This window comes from Papilio machaon, chromosome 20 (genome assembly GCF_912999745.1).
Source record: "Papilio machaon chromosome 20, ilPapMach1.1, whole genome shotgun sequence".
Classification (NCBI taxonomy): Eukaryota; Metazoa; Arthropoda; class Insecta; order Lepidoptera; family Papilionidae; genus Papilio; species Papilio machaon.
The window spans coordinates 1,685,807-1,705,007 of record NC_060005.1 but is presented as its reverse complement, the minus strand read 5'-3'; the positions used below and the strand labels follow the sequence as shown (position 1 = coordinate 1,705,007).

The 19,201-nt window shown below is 33.9% G+C and overlaps 1 protein-coding gene across 1 annotated transcript; it reads right to left on the bottom strand.

Moving 5' to 3' along the window:
* Positions 1 to 821: 821 nt before the first annotated feature.
* Positions 822 to 10,060, bottom strand: LOC106707464. The gene is made up of 11 exons (XM_045682769.1): positions 9,772 to 10,060; positions 8,966 to 9,084; positions 8,460 to 8,493; positions 6,236 to 8,348; positions 5,583 to 5,739; positions 5,222 to 5,312; positions 4,276 to 4,437; positions 3,719 to 3,909; positions 2,963 to 3,117; positions 1,831 to 2,050; positions 822 to 1,265 (listed from the first exon to the last, which is right to left on the bottom strand). The coding sequence occupies exons 1-11, from the start codon at positions 9,827 to 9,829 to the stop codon at positions 933 to 935; spliced, it is 3,633 nt and encodes a 1,210-aa protein (XP_045538725.1). The 5' UTR covers positions 9,830 to 10,060; the 3' UTR covers positions 822 to 932.
* Between the last annotated feature and the right edge of the window lie 9,141 nt (positions 10,061 to 19,201).

Sequence of the window (19,201 nt, the reverse complement as noted above, 5' to 3'; positions counted from 1 at the left end):
TTATATTTCGAATTAAATCAATACATTTTAATGCATTGGATAATTTGAACGAAAAAAATCATTGCTATATAACAAAACGACGCGTTTCTTCGAACTCATAGTTCAATACTTGACAATTCAAAGTTGCAGAGAGAAAGAGTTGGAAAGATTGAACATATTGCGACAAGTTCCAACTTGTATCAACCTACATGAGTACAACGTACATGAGTACGTACATTTGTTATGATTAGTGACTATTTGACATACACTTCTCAACAGCAATATGCTTTGAAGCAAACCAGGAAAACAGTTTTTTCGAATGATTAATTAAATTACATTATGAATACATATGTATGTACACGAATGTACCTTTAAACTTTTGACATAGTTATAAAATAGCAGTTAATAAATTTTTATTTACTATCTCTCACAAATTTCGAACCATTTAATATTTCAAACACTCGATAATCTCTTATATATATAAAAGAAAGTCGTGTTAGTTACACTATTTATAACTCAAGAACGACTGAATCAATTTGACTGAAAATTGGTGGGCAGGTAGCTTAGAACCAGGAAACGGACATAGGATAATTTTTACCTAGTTTTCTATTTTTATTCCGCGCGGACGGAGTCACGGGTAAAAGCTAGTTCCTAATATTTTAAGAGTCCCTCAAGTTTCCAATTAACGAGAGTCGAGTGTATTTTGGGAAACAAACAAATTATGTCAATCATTATCAAGGAACTGCGTAGATATTTATCAATATTATAAATCAAGCTATTAAATATTATAATTAAATAAAAAAAAAAGTTCAAATCACTTACCAATATAAAGTGTTATCACATTTGAACACACCATAAGTCACTTATCACTTATCACTGAACGTCACTATCGTAAAGAAACCTCTTTAGTGTCAAAAATCACGTATAATGAGGATCTTTTTAAAGTCCCAGGATCATTCGAGTTCTGTATACATAAATGAGAACTTATCGTGGCTGGTCGGAGCGAGCACTTTTGCTTCAATCAGACATTGAACGACCCAAGTTGTTGACACTAACGGAATGTTGTCTTGATTTGCTTTATTCTGGACCTCATGAGGACAATCACAGTCGGTGACCAGAGCAAGTGCCCCGGACATGTTTAAATTCTCCTCGTTAACAACTCTGGTGGTGGCTCCAGCTAGAGATGCTACTCGATCCCAGAATTTAACAAATGTGTCCTGTTCCCAGCATAACAGGATTACTTTGTCTTTGAAGAATGTTGAATTGCGTTTGCCTGATGATGGGACCTGGAAATATTAAGATGAAATTAGTGTGAATAGGAAATATAATTACAGTCAAACCTGGATAAGCGAGAATCTAAAAGACCAACATATAGTATAGGAGGAGGTCATCCCTCGGGACCAGACAACATCTCTTATAGAAGTTTTCTCGCTTATCCAAGTTAAATTGTAATAAATAGTGATATTATAAATGTTTTTTTTTTTTATTTTTACATCTCTTTATAATTTTTTAAATTTAATCAATAATTCTAAGTATATAGCATTGAAAGGTGGTCAAAATTATATTTTCACTGTTCAACACATTTCACCGATGTGGTCTAAATCTCATATAAAATAAAAAACTTGAGAGGTGTCAAGGGACACCCAATAAAAAACTTACGTCTTCACAAGAAGTACATTTTATTTCTATGAATTTTCGTTATATATTGTCACGTCGTTGCCATGGTTACTATAGCAAAAAGTGTCGTGACAACTTTTCGTAAGAATTTTTTCCGTCTAGCCCCCTTTCACAACGCGCGATAAGGAACTTCGTTCCAAAAATTATTTCTTTTAGACATTAAATAATACATACCCAATTAATAAACATATCTTTGATTATGGACCATCCCGCTGGTAATACGAAGGCATCAATATCGAGTGCAGTTTTCTGCAGACAACTTGATATAACCCAGCCGTGAGACAGTGCTCGTATATCTGCAGCCAAGCACTGGATGTACTTAGCGGTGAGACAAGGCCTCGGTGCAATCAGCTTACAAACTGAGTATTTACTCTTTGGCACATCATCGAAATGACTGGAAAATTTCAATATTATTACAATTTTTAATATACTAGTTGTCGCCTGTGACATTTCAGCGAGTAATTAAAACACCCTATTATATTATCGTGTAAATTAACTAATATACCGTCAAATAAGGCCCTGGCATCTGAGATTACTCGGAATAAACGCGAAATTGCGGACAGACAGACAAAAATTAAAAAATATTGAATTATCATTATATGTTGTATATACATGTTTGAGAAATATGTAATACTAGTTTTTGCCCGCGACTCCGTCTATGCGGAATTTTAAAAAAATAATAGCCTATGCGTTCTTCCAGACTATGTTCTGTGACAAATTTCATCAAGATCTGTTGTGCCGTTTCGGAGATACCTTCAAACATCCATGTAAACATTCACATTTATAATATTAAGTAAGATTTAATTCCACTTATGCTATACATAATATAGTGTTATTTTACTTTGGGTTCTTAAACTGGTATTGTATGAACCTGATCTTGTGTAAGAGTGTACGAAAATTTAGAACTTTGGAAACCCGAATGTGTTAATTTTAAATTTCAACGATAAAATACTAACAAACATTGTTTTCTTAATTATATTATCTTATAAATCAGTGTTTCCCAAAGTGGGCGATAACGCCTCCAAGGGGGCGTTAGAAACCTAGGAGGGGGCGATAAAATGGGGGGCATTGAAATTAATTAAAGTAATGAAATTTTGGTTTTTAAGTTTTAGGGCTGAATAAAAATTGGGGCGCTCTGAAATATAATTGATTTTCAAAGGAGGCGGTAAAAGAAAATAAGTTTGACAATCACTGTTTTAAATTAATGCAGTGTCCATTTTATTTTCACTACCTATTTTATCTAGTGTTTTGATATAACAAAATAAAAGGTAAGGTTTCATGAACATTCTTATCATAAACATTATACCTGTGTACAATTCCTCCGCCTGCCTCTAATTGCTCCTTAAGTCGTTCCTTATTGAAGGGCTTATCACAGAACACCAGGTCCTCGGTGTCAGTACCTCCGAGTGCTGATGTAGCCTCACTGTCTTCTTCTGATGAGTAGTGACGACTTTCTTGGAACTAGAAGTAATTTTATTAATATTATAGTAAGTGATAAGGCGATCCTGTATATTTGACCAATGTGTGACATATAAGTTTGACCAATGTATTTTTTTTAATATTACAAGGTGGCAAACGAGCAAGCGGCCACATGAATTCGCCGAAATAGCGAAGCGACCTGTCCATTGACATTCGCAATTGCAGATGCGTTGCCTACCTTAAATCGACGAAGGAGGAGACGCATAAAAAAAGAATATTTAACTTTCCTATGCATCTCCTCCTCCATCAAATCCACCTCCCCTTCCCATCCTTTCCATAAGTAAAGGGATGTGAAGGGAAAGAGGACTAAAATGAGTCCTCCGTCACCACACTCATCAGACTGTAGTTGTAATTACTTCCACTTGTCGCGTGTCTTCTGTGAGGTCGTGGTATTTCACTGAGCGAGGACAATTCATGCAACTGATGTTGCCAACATGTGTGACATATAAGTTTGACCAATGTGATCTACAAAGTTTGACCAATATAGTCGACAGAAAGCAAGAAAGTGTAATAACCAATATCTGTGAAAGTATAATTTCTATTTTTACAAGTTTTAGGCTTATAATTGGAATAATTGAGGTACCTTTGGCATAGCCTCTCGTCTGGGAGTCTCAGTGCAAGTGAGGAGAAAGTGCTGTCCCTCAAACAGTTTGTTGTCGCGTACAATTGGCCCGAGAGTGTTGCAGGTGTCCGCGTCATTCTCAAACTTTGCCAGCTTAGAGTTCTTCTTGCCGATATTTTGTTTCGCCGCGCCTTTTAATTGTAAAGGACCGGCTGCAAAATACGTCATAATACAAAGCGCATAACCTTATTTAATGTTGGAAAGAGAAGTTGGCAGGAAGATAAGAACGACAGTTTAATGTGAAGAATTGTAATGAGTTTGTATTAATCTTCTAAAAACATTTTTTTTTAATTGAATCCATTTCTAAAATTTTATTATTCTTAAAACTGTAAGGAATTTTATGTAAGAACAGAGTAAGTTTAGATAAATTTCATAAACCCTTACATGAATGGTAAAAGGGGGTAATAATTGTCTAATTATCCCTAAATAATTAATAAATAGTACCCAATAATGTGACCACTAATTATAAAGGCAATGAAGTCTTACTAAGGAAGTAAGTGAGTAAGAAAACTTCATACCTTTAACACCATCTATCTTCCTCGGAGTCCTCTGCACCTCGGGCTCAACACCTGCCACTTCCTCGAGCCGTGTTGGTGGAGCGGAGTTGGAACTTTCACTTATCTCACTACTCTCACTCGCTAAACGTTTTCTACTAACCGGAGTACTTTTTGTCTTCACACCTGGAGTTGAATATTTCTCATTTCTTCATATTTTATTTGGAATAAACTTTATTTGATTCGAATATCATTAAATTGAATGTTTTAATTATTTTTTTAGTAGAGTTTAATTTCTCATAACGGCCATTATTTAATTTATTTAGTTATTGCATAAACATCTATATATATAAAAGAAAGTCGTGTTAGTTACACTATTTATAACTGAAGAACGGCTGAATCGATTTGACTGAAAATTGATGGGGAGGTAGCTTAGAACTAGGAGACGGACATAGGAACTTTTTTGTGTGCATTTTTTTTTTATTCCGCGCGGACAGAGTCGTGGGTAAAAGCTAGTTATGAGATAAAATGAAGTTATATTTATAGTATAGATAGGTTTTTTAGCCAACTTCAAAAAGAAAGAGGTTATCAATTAGACTGTATTTTTTTTATGTGTTTCAGCGATACTCCGATTTTGATAAAAAAAATAAATAATCAAAAGGTAGTGTTTGCAGGTGAGTCCCATTTTTTTTTTGTAATTAAGGACTTTTTTGCTTATAACTATAGGACCTATTTAAAATGATATATGGAATAATTGTAGCTCTTTAAATGTGCTAAATAAAAGTCCGTAATAGCATATAGAATATAAATAGTTTTCTCACAATAACCATTTTTTTTTTATTACAATTGTAGCTTAAACTGTGTGATGTAGAAGTTCTCATCTAACTTATCTTTTGCAATGATTTGAACTAAACATGTATGAAAGGTTTTTGTACATGTTTCGCAGTGGAAACTCACAGTTAAAACATACCTGAAGTTGATGCTTTAGGGCTCTTTGGTGACACAACACGTTTCCTTGCACTAGAATTTCCCTTGTCTCGACTACGAGCACTTCTTGGACCCTTAAAAAGGTTTATTTCATTTAAGTTTGAAAAAGAACCATTCAGAGTTGTTAAATTGTCACAAATTGAGTTGTTATTGTCTTTAAGTATTAGATATCTACACTAAAACAATCCTTAAATGACTCTGAGTGAGAATATTATTATTTAAGGTATATTAACAATAAAAATTATTCTTGTATTATTTATTTTTTAATGTCAAAAAATTGTCAAATAAAATATTAAAAATGAGTTAAAGTTTGAAAAAAAAAAAACACAATATTTAAAATCTACCTGAATAATATTATCTAAGTCTAGCTCCCTGTTGTGTCGTCGCCTGGGTGTAGAAGGTGCGGTGGGAGACCTGGACCTTGAGGTCTCTTTAATGGACCTCGCCTGGTCCTCCGTTAAGTACAACTCACTCGCTGTCACCATTACTGTTGTGTCAATACTGAAATATATAAAAAAATGCTATTTCGTTTTATTTATTCGTAAATAGGTAGTTATTTTCTATTTTAATGTAAATAATCTAGTTGTGGCTAGTTTAAAAAAAATGTTTAGATGGATGGATGTATGTTTGAAGATATCTCCAGAACGGCCCAACAGGTCTTGCTGAAATTTGGCACAGATTTAGAACATTGTCCGGAAGAACACATCATTTACTAATTAAGTTTATTTTTAATTCGGCACGGACGAAGTAGCGGGCGACAGCTAGTAACATTATAAATGAATGTTTAAATGGATGGATGTTTGTATTTTTTTTGTTTATATTAAAAAACACTAGCGCTTGACCTTGTTTAAAGGTATCTTCAAAACGGCTCAACGGATCTTAATGAAATTTGGCACAGATTTAGAACATTGTCTGGAAGAACACATCAGCTACTAATGAAGTCTTTTTTTAATTCCGCACGAAGTCGCGGGCGACAGCTAGTTTATAATAAACTTACCCATCAGTTGTGCATTTATATGTAACAATGCCGTTATCATTCTCTTCAACACCAAGCACTAATCCGGGCTCATAGTTTTGTTCCTCATCAACTAAAGCGTACACAGATTGCCCTTGCAAAGGTAACTTCTTCATATCACCGAAAATTATAAATTCATCCAACAATACTTTACTCTGTCCGTCATCAAATTTAATTAAATATTTATTAGGTTCGGTAATTTCTAGTACTTTACCGGAATAATAACGTTTATCGACCCATTTGGCTAAGACGACCGTGTCTGGTTGGTAACCGGGATATTCTGGTTTTATTATAGCTTTTTCTACAGGTGTTGCCGGTCTAGGAGATGTAGGACGACGTTTTTGTTTCAATTTAGTAATAGATTTAGGTGTTCCAACTAAAGTTGATAAAGGTTTCTCGTCTTTAGGTGATTTTATAGGTGACATTTTGCCATTATCTCCGTTAGTTGGTACCATTTCAGGTGAATTCATACCATGCATGTGTTCCGGTTCTTCGGTTTGTGTTGGTAATAATGCTCGTTTGGTCTTATTGCCCATATGTCTGCGACCTCTAACTCTAGTCTTTTTTAATGAACTTTTAGGTGTTGCCTTATCACATTTACTAACTTCATCCGGGCTTGCATTCCCATTACTGATAGTTTCACTTGATAATGTTTGAATGCCGATAGATACTTTATCTTCTGCTAGAGAACGATTGCCTTCGTCTATTGAAGTGTCTCGGAGATGCGAAAATATGTCGTGTAGCTTTTTCATTAGAGCATCATATCCTTTGACGGATACACTCGGGTTTGAAACTGATTTTCTCGGTGGTTGAGGAACTACAAATGCTCCATCGCTTGTTCTATTGCTTGAAGTCGATGATGTACTGACGGTTGATGCGAAAGAGATTCTATTCGGTAGATTTATCATTCCAGCACTGGTAACACTGGATGGTGATGTACTAACTGACACATCTCCCAAGTATGGATCTATCGAAAACTTCTTTGAAACTCTTTGGTACTCTTTACACATTTCTATTCCGGTGTCATTGTCAGTTCTCACGATGTACAATGATAAGAATTCAAAGTCCTCATTATGACTTACATGGATATCAAATGATGGTATTTGTGGAGTACTCATAGGTAACGAGTGGCCATTTTGTAAAGGAGATATTGTTGATGGTGTTGTCGCATTGCTAGCTCGGAAAGATTCATTTTTACCTTTTTTCATCTTTCTACCGTTTAGTTTGACAAAATCAGGTGTACCATCACTATCTTCTATATGCTTTGAATGAGCTATTTCTGTAGGTGTTGAAGAGTTTCCGTTAGATAATTTAGAAATGAGTTTCGAAGGTACGCTAGGTAAATGTTCTGGACTGTCTAAAACAGAACAAGCACTATCAGTACTTTCTTGGTCTGTAGTTTTACCTTTACTATACTCTTTCGGAAGTGTTTGAGACAAATTGCTACTCAGATCGGAGTAATTATATCCTTCACTTCTTATAGGTTGAATTTTACCTGGATCTAAAATCTCTTCTCTATTTTTAACTAACACTGGATCACTATTATAGTGAGTTTTGATTTCTGGTTTTTGTTCCAATGCCTCAATATCAGAAGTAGGTGAAAGTTCTAAATGGAAATCTTGTGAATCATTAATTTCAGAGCTTTCTTCAACGATTGTCTCTGGTATTTTAATTGGAGGTATTTCAGCCACAAATTCAACGCTTGGTCTCGAACTATATGAATCTGTACTAATAGGTTGTATAGACTCCGATGTTGAGAATTCTTTCAGATTAATTTTAACTTTACTCGGTGATACAGTAATATCTACGCTTGCAGATCTAGGTATCTTTGGTGTACTAATTGTTTTTACTTCAACACTGTTGCTGCGTTTTATTTTCTTTGGACTCGATTGAATTGGAGTATGCAATCTTGAGGTAGTAGGTTTTTCTTCTATTTCCTCAATTGCATTAATCTCAGATACTTCATCGTCTAAATTCTGAGTAGATATCATAGTTTCATCAGTTATATCAATGATTTCCAATTTTTGTACTTTTGCATCGCTTTCAAGTACTTCTTCGGAGAGTTTTCTTTTAACCGTTGTTATTGGTGGGTCACCTATAAATTGTCAAGTTTTAAATTAATTTATGATAAATATGTTTTTAGATTAAGAAACTTTTCAATAATAAAACAGGAAAATACCATTTAGGGTATATTTAGAATACATACCTGTGGCTTCGGATTCTTCCAATCTCGTCTCCTTCTGTAGAAAAATAACATTAAAATTACAATAGTGTTATCAGACATAACTTCTTAATCTTTAATTCAAGACAATATTCTATGAGACCATAAAACATAGACTACCTAAGTCATGAAAATGGCTTGTATTTCATACCATTTACAGTCCAACCTAGATAAGGCAGAGTCTAAGGACCCGCAATATTTTCCTCTATGTTCTATCTCTAACCCGAGTATCCCACTTATGAAGTTAGTCTATCAAGAATAGACAATGACTCTGAGATTTCTCACTTATCTAGGTATGCTTGTACTTCATACAGTACATATAAATAAGAAAGTCATTGAATTCTTATTTGAAAACCCTATAATTTTAATATTTATTCATTGTTGATATAAATAACATAATCATTACTTTAAATTATATGTGCATTGTAAATAAGCAGTAGAAAAACTACTAAACACGTTTTTTGGCTTCCACAATATTTTGTGGGACTTACCTCTGGGATTCCAGTATCTACTTCTTCATTGGGTTCGTACACTGGACTCTCAGGAAACAAGGACTGGGAAGTATCCACAGCTTCTAAGCTGACATCCGCCGACTTCTCTGCAACCGGATCTGAAAGTGACAAAGAAAAAGTAAGTTTTAAGATACATAATGGGTAAATGGATCTTAATGAAGTTTACCACCCCTGCATTATACCATCCCATATTGTTTTTTTTTTCTTATATAATAAAAATTTCTTACACAATATCTTCCCTACTTCTTTTACATATTCGCATTCGGACATATTACAAACATGGAAAAAGATTTTGAAAATTGACTTTAAAAAAACAGAAACGTAATAGACGCGAATAACCTTAATACACAAGAAAACTCGTGAATAGAACTAAAGTAACACTTCTTAGATATACCTTTCCCAAAAGAAATTTAGTGCGTAATTACAGATATTGATTAATTATGAGTGTTTATATTATGTTCATGGTTATCATCCTAATCGTTGGTCGTAATGTTTGGTTCACGTATAATGATACCAAATTAAATAAGCATTCCAATACAAACGTCATTTTTTCATTCTTGTATCCATAAAATAATTATACCACTTGTTGTTTGAATAGTAAACGATTTCACTATTTGAAATTCTAAATATTTGTCGAAAATGCAATTTAAAATCCAAGAATCCCCGTATTCCTGAATGCATGCACTCCTCGCTGCAGCTTCCGACGACCATTTAATTTAGTCGGTTAATCGCAAATAAACCGCGTTTCTTGTTTTCTTAAGTTAATTATGAAAATAGAACACTACCTGTTCCTTGATTTTCGGTATCAACATCAGATACATTTTGGACAGTCGATTCTTCCATTTTTAAGTATTTTTTATGAAATTGGTCAAAAACTGGCGCGATTTATCACTGAAACATCTGTCACTCGGTAAATCTTTGCTCAGTACAATTTCTAATGTTTTAAAGATAAAAGATGACTACAAAAATCTTCTAGGTATCAAAGGCTATGCTTAGGGCCACATTAAACTTATCGAAAAGTATATTACAAACAAAATTTAGGAAAGAAGATCGACCTCAACACGGGCTGCGGGCCGCTTGTTGATTTGTCTAATGTTGCCATGTTGTTGCCAAAAGCCATTTTATAGATTTTTATCTTTCGCTCTTATACAATCTATATTTAAAATATTATAATGTGTTCTAGAAAGATTAAAAAAAACAAACTAACCTCAGGATACATCCTTGTTTTATTTTGATTGTTTTAAATTAATAAATTAAAGTAAAATTAAAACATTCGACTGATATGACCTTGACATGAAATAAATAACTTAGATTTCATACACTCTAATTTCGTATACAGAACGAATGGTGACTGCTACTGCTTTTTAATTAATGGACAATACAGGCAGAAATAATGGATATTTCAGGCATTTTTGTTTTTGGTATGACATTATGTGAAGAACGGAAACGAGATTCAATATCAGCTTTGCCTCTGGAGATGTCTTGGAAAATATTTTCGTAAGTTTTTCAGATTGCAGTGATTTACATGAAATATGCTGAAAATGTGAGGTATTTATAAAAAAAAGAGTCGATTTAATTAAAAAAGTATTTGATACATTATAATAATAGCCAGTTTACTGCACTATATTAAAAAAAGTAAACTCATTCAATTATTTTGTAGATATCTGGATGACGCATCTCTACGTAACGCCACTAGGGTTGGACCAATATGGCGTCAAATTATTGTTTCAAATAAAGCATTAAAAAATCGACTAAATATTTTCGAAACAGTGTTAATGTTTGGTACAAGAAATATAATTAAATATATAAAACAAGACAAAAAGCGATTTAAAAAGAAGGCGAAAAATTATTTGACTCTTGGAGAAACTGCGGGTATATTAAATTTTTTATACAAATTATTTAATTCGTTGGTTACCTTTGTATTATTTTTTACGCAACTATGGATTATTTAACGAATATTCATAGTTTTCATTTTCATTTCAGTTAAAACGACAAAAATGATTTTTAAAAATAAGCGTGGTGGAGACGATTTGATACTTTATACCAAGCGCTTTAAATTGTTCTGACCATACTGAATGCTGACATTCCACTTAAAATAATATTGACATAAATATAAATTAATATAAATAATTAATAATATTGACATTTTAAACCTTATCAACTTGTTACATCTGAATTCGATAAAAAAAAAACTTAGGTGGTACCTCAAGGTTCTTTTTAAAATGTATTTTATTTAAGAGTAAGACCCTTTCACTTATAGTTGCTTTTCATCGACAGATGGCGTAATTGTTATTTTAACACTTTTGCACTATTCTTGGTTCTGCACAAAGAAGTGTGATCGAGCACTTCAATTTCTTCTTCACTTTTTTTATGTCATAAGGTGGCAAACGAGCAAACCGCCACCTGGATTCGCCGCAATAGCGAGGCGACCCTTGCCCATAGACACCTGCAAATGCAGATGCGTTGCCTAACTTTAATCAACGGAGAAGGAGACGGACAGAAAGAGGATATTTCTCCTTCCTATGCGTTCCCTCTTCCGCCAAATCGACTTCCCCTTCCCATCCTTTTCTTAATAGGAAAGGATGGGAAGGGAAAGAGGACTAAAATTAGACCTCCGGTACCACACTCATCAGACGAAACGCGGAATTGCTTCCACTTCACGCCAGTCTTCTGTGTGGTCGTGTTATTGCACCGGTCGACCCGGCCCATTCGTGCACCCAACAAATATTGTTGTGGGATCTACCATAGTAAAGTGAAACAAAAGTCATCTACTTACTTGGCATACGTTTTTCGTATACCCATGAAACGAGATTTTTTTAAAAAGGGTTGTAACTGGTTGAAGGGTCAATTACAATTCCAGTTTCTAAGTTCTGATAGTATTTTTAATTATACAATTACTAGCTGTCGCCCGCGTCTCTGTCCGCGGGGAATTATAAAAACACGTAATAGTAGTCTATGTGTTCTTCCTTACTATACTCTACATCTATGCAAATTTCCATCAAGATCCGTTGAGCAGTTCCGGATACCTTCAAACAAACATCCATCCATCCATCTAAACATTCATATTTATAATATTAGTAGTATAAAATAACAAGTCTCGACCTCACAGCAGGATCACGAAACATTCCAAACTCTAAACCAAGCCAGAGAAAGGATATGCAGGATAATGACAATGAGATGTTCATTTTTCTGTCCTTAACCTGTCAATATTATGCGTTTGCCCTTGCGAATCACAAATGATGTGTGTGTGTGTGTTGTCAAGACATCAAAATTCCTTTCCACTTTGTTCTAAAAAGAAATTATGGGTATGGGAGGAGGTGAATATTTTCTTTTCATACCTAAATGATTAACTCCAAGGAACCTGCTAGGCGTTTTTAAGTAACATTTAAAAACTACTACATTATAAATTGTAAATATTTCTAATGGAGATTTCGTAAGTTGCTTTTAACGTTTTGATAGCGACACAAGTTTAGGTTGAGTTAGTAAAACTTTAGGTGCTGTAGCAAATGCCTTTAAAAGCTCGCAAGTTACACTTGGTGTAATTTATGTTCCGGAATGGAACAAGCTCACTCACCGTGACGTACAAGGGGCGGAACGGAACGACTAGAGACGGTAGAAGGATTTGTGTTAAGTATTTTTATTTTAAGATAACCCGCTATGTTATATACACTGTTCTAAATCAATAAAGTTTAGAAATAAAAGATTAACGCACATTTTTAAAGTAACATCAAATTTATAAATTATTATATATTATATAAAATTATAGGCAGCCACGCAGGGCCAATACGATTTCGTTGACTTCTCAAATATATTTGAATTTCTTCACAGATGTGTACATAGGGTTGCCAGGTCGCCAAACCTACAAGCCGGTCAGACCAGCCAGTTTGGCCGGACATTTGTGTAGAAAGGTCGGACACCTATATTATTTAGGATTTTGTCTCAGTCTTAATAGGTACACTCTCATTTGGGAAATGTAAAAAGCCTAACAAAAGCCGGACAACTCGGACATTGTTTATTTTGGCCGGACACGCAATCAAAAAGCCTACCTATGTCCGGCTTTATCCGGACGCCTGGCAACGCTATCTACATCTATGCCAAATTTCATCGACATCTGTTGAGCCGTTCTGGACATATCATCTATCAAACATCTATCTATCCAAATATTCACATTTACAATATTAGTAAGATAAGATAATAACAATTATTTGTTTTAATAGTCTGCACCGAAATTAGTAGATCCATTCAGGACATAAAAAAACATTAGTGAACAAGACAATTAACTCTACCGAAAAGAGACCATACATTTGAGGTTAGCTTTCTGGGATCTTTAGTTTAGCGCAATGCAACTATAGATGTTGTATTGTACTCATAGATGGCAGTAGTTGAATATTATATCGCGATTTGGTTTTGTTGTCGAAAAAACAATAACAGTGTATATGGTATATATGCTCGTTATCCCACTTCTGATAAAATTTATCTGGAAAGGATTGTGGCCAGCAATAGGGTTGGTCACAATCCAAATTAAATCTCATGTAATGCGCTTGCCATTTGTAGTAGTCTTTTTGACCTTTACCAATAGATGACAGTAGTTGAAGATTATATTGCGATAAAAAAACATTAGTGAACAAGACAATTAACTCTACCGAAAAGAGACCATACATTTGAGGTTAGCTTTCTGGGATCTTTAGTTTAAGCGCAATGCAACTATAGATGTTGCATTGTACTCATAGATGGCAGTAGTTGAATATTATATCGCGATTTGGTTTTGTTGTCGAAAAAACAATAACAGTGAATATGGTATATTAGCTCGTTATCTCACTTCTGATATAATTTATCTGGAAAGGATTGTGGCCAGCAATAGGGTTGGTCACAATCCAAATCTATTAAAATTAAATCACGTGAAATGCGCTTGCCATTTGTAATAGTCTTTTTGACCTTTACCAATAGATGACAGTAGTTGAAGATTATATTGCGATGCGGTTTTGTTTGTTTACAGTAAAAAATGGATTTCCGTACTACACCGACACCACAATTAAACTTGAACTTAATGTTCATAAGAACCGGGATTTTTACCACAGGTGTTTGAGTGCCTGATATTTCCGCATAGTTTCATACGCCACCGGAACGGACCTACTGAACTGTGTAAAGGCCCATTTAGACCATACCATTTTCTTGCACTCCAGAGGAATAGTTGAATCGGATATAAATTTAAAAATGCAATTATGGAATACAGGTCTTGTAAAGAAATGTTGAAAGTACAATGGGAAGAAAAACTGTCTTTTGCTCTCAATAGATGTCAGCATAATCGAGAGTGGAATTAGTACTAAATATTCCACAGATGTACAAATACAAAAACACTTTATTTTATAAACAAAATACAAATTCTATTGTTCTTGAAATAAAAAATAAATTTCTTTGAATACTATAAACATCTATTGCTCTTTTTGTGTAAGAGGTTGCATTCACATATGTCACTAATAGATGGCAGTAGTTGTAGATTACATCGCGATGTGGTTTCGTTGGTGGAAAACGATAAGTTTCCTGATACTTAATGCGAATTACAGACGTTTTGTTCTATCTATACGTAGAAACTAAGATTTTTCAAGAGAAGATTGTGGCCGATCAACTTGGTTGGTCAACAATCTCATCTATTCAGTATCTATCTGCTACCTAAGTTATTTCAGATTTTGATTTTCATAGAATCTCTCATTTTTTATTAAGTCTAGAAGAATCTACACTTTACACTGCAGATTTGATTTGAGTACTAGTTACCAGGCAGCTCGCTGCTCGTTGACTCATCGACTCGCCGGAGGGGTGTCCGACCTTTCTACCCAAATGTGTGGCCGAACTGGCTGGTCTGTTCGGCTAGTAGGTTTGGCGACCTGGCAACCCTAATCGAAGCTCATCGGTTCAAGCTCATATGTACTGAACTTTTGAACCGGTTCAGAGCTGTTATGTACATGTCAAGGTGTGTCAGTTTAATAGCTATTTATTAATAAACATCGTTGAATGAGGTAGTTAGTAAAAATGTCTATGCAAAAGTTAATTACTGGAGAACTTTTGAATGAGTGCTTCTTAATTATCAAAGTTCTCGATCGCCTTTTGTTTGAATTTTGAACATTTAACTTTGGTCCATTGGCTTAAAGGCTTCATTGAATAAGTTACTTGTTATGCAAAGAACTTACCAACTTAATGGAAGTATTTCACTAGACTTTAATGACTGTGCAAGTCATAAAAGTCCAGTCAATAATAGTTGTCTACTTTAAATGATTAAAATAATTTTATATTTATTTTCCCTTTGTTATTGTAGAAAGAAGCACAAAACTAAGCAAAAATAAATTAAGGGAAAATGGTGGGACCTGGAAGAGAACAAGATTGGGTCTTTGACTTTACAAATTGAACTGAGCTGTGAATCGGTTCACTGATCTGTTTCACGAGAACCGTGATCTGATCTGCAGGTCATCAATTTTAGTTGAATTATCTAATCCTTCTAAATAAAATAATCCTAGGAATCTTCTGGCCAGACACGATCCGCAACGAAGAACTCCTTGCACGTTGCAGAGAACAGCCGATTGGTCAACAAATAAGACGCCGCAAGTGGTTATGGATTGGCCACACGCTTCGTCGGGATCCCAGTCATATTCCCAGGGAGGCCCTGGAGTGGATCCCGCTAGGAACAAGAAGACGTGGTCACCCTAAACAAACCTGGCGGCGCTCAGTGGCAGCCGACATGAAGACATTCGGGCTGACATGGCTCGAGACCAAACGCAGAGCCCAAGATAGAGTGTGCTGGCGATGTACTGTGGACGCCCTCTGCCCCACTACGGGGACATAGGACTTTAAGTCAAGTAAGTCATCTAATCCTTCTCGGACTCTGTTAACCTTTGGTATTACAAAAATAAAAAAAGTATTATTTTGTTTGATTGAATTATTAAAATATAATCGAACCAAAGAATCGAATTAATCTTTCTTCTATTGGATACAATAATATTTGTGACCGAATTTCGGTCCCTTTGTTTACCGAGGCGGGCAATAATGGCAACCAATAACACACCCTCCTGATTTACTATTGACCATATAAATATAAATGTTTATGACCTCCTCCTTTCTACTCAAGTTGTAAAGAAAATATATCGGATTTTATTATGAAGACTTCGGTCTTAATTACATTTACTTATACACTAGCTTTCGCCCGCGATTCCGTTCCGAAAAAAAATCTCAGTAAGAACCTTACGTGTTTTTTCTATGTTCTAGTATATAATGTATGAACAAGATGTATTTATCCTTTTATGGATAAAAAGTTTGTCTAACAATGTCTGTTGTATTTTTATGAAACATAAAACGAGCGCGATCCCAAAGGGAAATGTATTTTCAGATAATTTTATCGCTCAATCTTCGTTCAATGCCTTTGAAAATTTCAAGTGGGCTAGTATATACACTAGTCCGAAACGATAACGGCTATCGAAATTATCTAACCGCTTTTGCTCCGCTTTGTTAAAGTAAGTTTAAATAGGCAGTTTTATTTGTTTTTTTATTTATTTATTTATTCCCTAAAAATTATACACGACACAAATTTCATAAAACTCGCCGAACTGCACAGTAATTTGATGGCGACAGAAACAGATTATTTTATCTACATTGATTTATATTGTCAACCGATCAGTCCAAATCGTAACAACTAATGGGACACCTTTTTTGAACTTAATTAAAATTTAATAAACATTTTAATATATAGTATAATTAATTTTCTAAAAAATAACTTTACTAATTTATTTTTATAATATTTCTTGGTGTGGTTATGCTTATATTAATATGATGTGGGTCATTTTTGAGCCATTCTATTATATTGTACAATTTTAGAATTTTAGAACTGTAATTTCGTAAGATGTAAACAGGTCTGATATAGCACGGAATGAAAACAAATGTACGGATCAAAGCTTTAACCTAAAAGTGTATAAAAATAATAATACCCTCCTCCACATAATCTTTGTCCAGGGCAAAGAGCAATGATGAATTCATAATCACGGTAAAATAAATTATATTTTTTTTAGTTTCTTTTTTTTGTCAATTTAATCTCAAATCTATAGTTATACTGTTTAATTGAGATTTAAAAATTAATTGAAGAGAAGATTTGTATTGAACATTAATTTTTAACATCAAAAAAGACATATTCGTTTGATTTAACGCGAATTAATGTTTCCACGTACGTGAATTGTGAATTTATAAATGAAAAGTTTTCCATCCGTGTTATTAAATTTTAGTATTTCACCGAATTTCATAAATCTTTGGTAAGCGGCCTGTAATAATATAATCTGTTTGCGTTTCGTGGCTTGAGTTTCCGTGATTCAAACAATGCAAGCGTTGAATGATCATATATTCAGTAAGCTTTACTTACGTAAAAAGTATTTGGTTATAAATATACAAAAAACTCACTTGATTTAATATAAATGTTTGGGAGTAATTACTCGTAGATGCTATATTAATAGGTAACCGTTTTAAAAATTTAATCTTCTTGATTCTGGTTTTGAAACTGAAATAATTGCATTATCTTTTAAGTCTCTACAATCTATTTATTTAATCTTACTAATAGTATAAATGCGAATGTTTAGATGGATGGATGATTAGATGTTTGTTTGTAGGTATCTCCGGAACGGCTAAAAAGATCTTGACGAAATTTGGCATAGATGTAGAACATAGTCTGGAAGAATAAATAGGCTACTAATATTTTTTTTTAATTGCGAGCGGACGCAGTCGCGAGCGACAGCTAGTGTATGAATAAATATAGAATATGTTAGTAATTACATATTTAACAATTAAATTTTTTTTATATAGACTTCAAGTTTAAAATCTTATATATTGCAACAGTGTTAAATTTGAAAAAAATATAGCCTAAAAGTAGCAGCTCTGAACCAATTCAAAAGTTCAGGTTCATAGACTTGAACTGTTGAGCTGCTACTCAACAACTAAATTAGCTCATGGATCATCGTGATTTATACTATAACTATGTGACCCGACGAGCCGCGCGGTGCCTGGTGACTCAGTTCACAGCTCAAAAAGCATATTATAACTCTACGTAGGTACAAATTGAACTTAATTATGAGCTAACACTGCTTCACACATGTGAACCGTGAGCTGATCTGCAGGTCATCAATTTTAGCTGAGTTACCCATGATTTTACAATAGCTAATCCTGCTCGGATTTCACAACTGTTAACCTTCGGCTTTAGAAAAACAAATAAGTAATATTTAACTCGCTTGACCTTTGCAATACGCACCGGTCGAGCGAATCATTCGTTAATACTTCGATCTCTACTGTTGTAATGTGTTAACGTTTGGTATTTTATTTTTAATTTTAATTTTAATATTTGAGTATATGACTGTACTGTTTAATTATTAAAAGTTTTATTTCTCTGTACTTATCTGCAGGTATATAAGCGAACATAAATTGTAACCATTTTCAAACAGACAAAGGCAAAGTTATGAGTCTTTGGTTATTTAAATATATTTCATAACAGAACAAATTGGATTAAATTTCCATTCGTCGTCTACACATTTCATTATTTTCGCGCACGAAATTATCCTCCATTTCGGTTTCCCAATTAATATTAATATATTCACCCTCTCGGGCCTTTTCTTTTTGTTTCCTTCGCGATCCCTGTTGTTTTTCACTTTTCTTTTAGCTCGTTATTCCATTTTCGGCAATAATTTTAGCACAATTTATATCTTAATTTATTGAAACAAGTAAAATAAAACACTAAATAATGGAAATACCTAAAATTCACAAGTAAATTAATAAGATCCATCTAGTTTTGTTCCACTTCAAACTTTCAAACCACTAGACAAACCTATAACTAAACCTATATCTTACTTCTTATTAATATTATAAATGCGAATGGTAAGATGGATGGATGGATGTTTGTTTGAAGGTATCTCTGTAACGGCTCAACGAGTTTTGATGAAATTTGGCACAGATGTAGAACATGGTCAGGAAGAACACATAGGCTTTTTATTACGTTTTTTTTAATTCCGCGGGGATTTATTAAACCTATTTTATAAATATAACACAACTCTAGTTTAATCTTTTCTATGCCGATACTATTCTTTTGTTGGTCTTATCTTTATATGCCAACTAGTTGTAGCCCGCGACTCCGGCCGCGCGGAATTAAAAAAAAAAAGTAATAAGTACCCTATTTGTTCTTCCAAATTATGTTCCAGA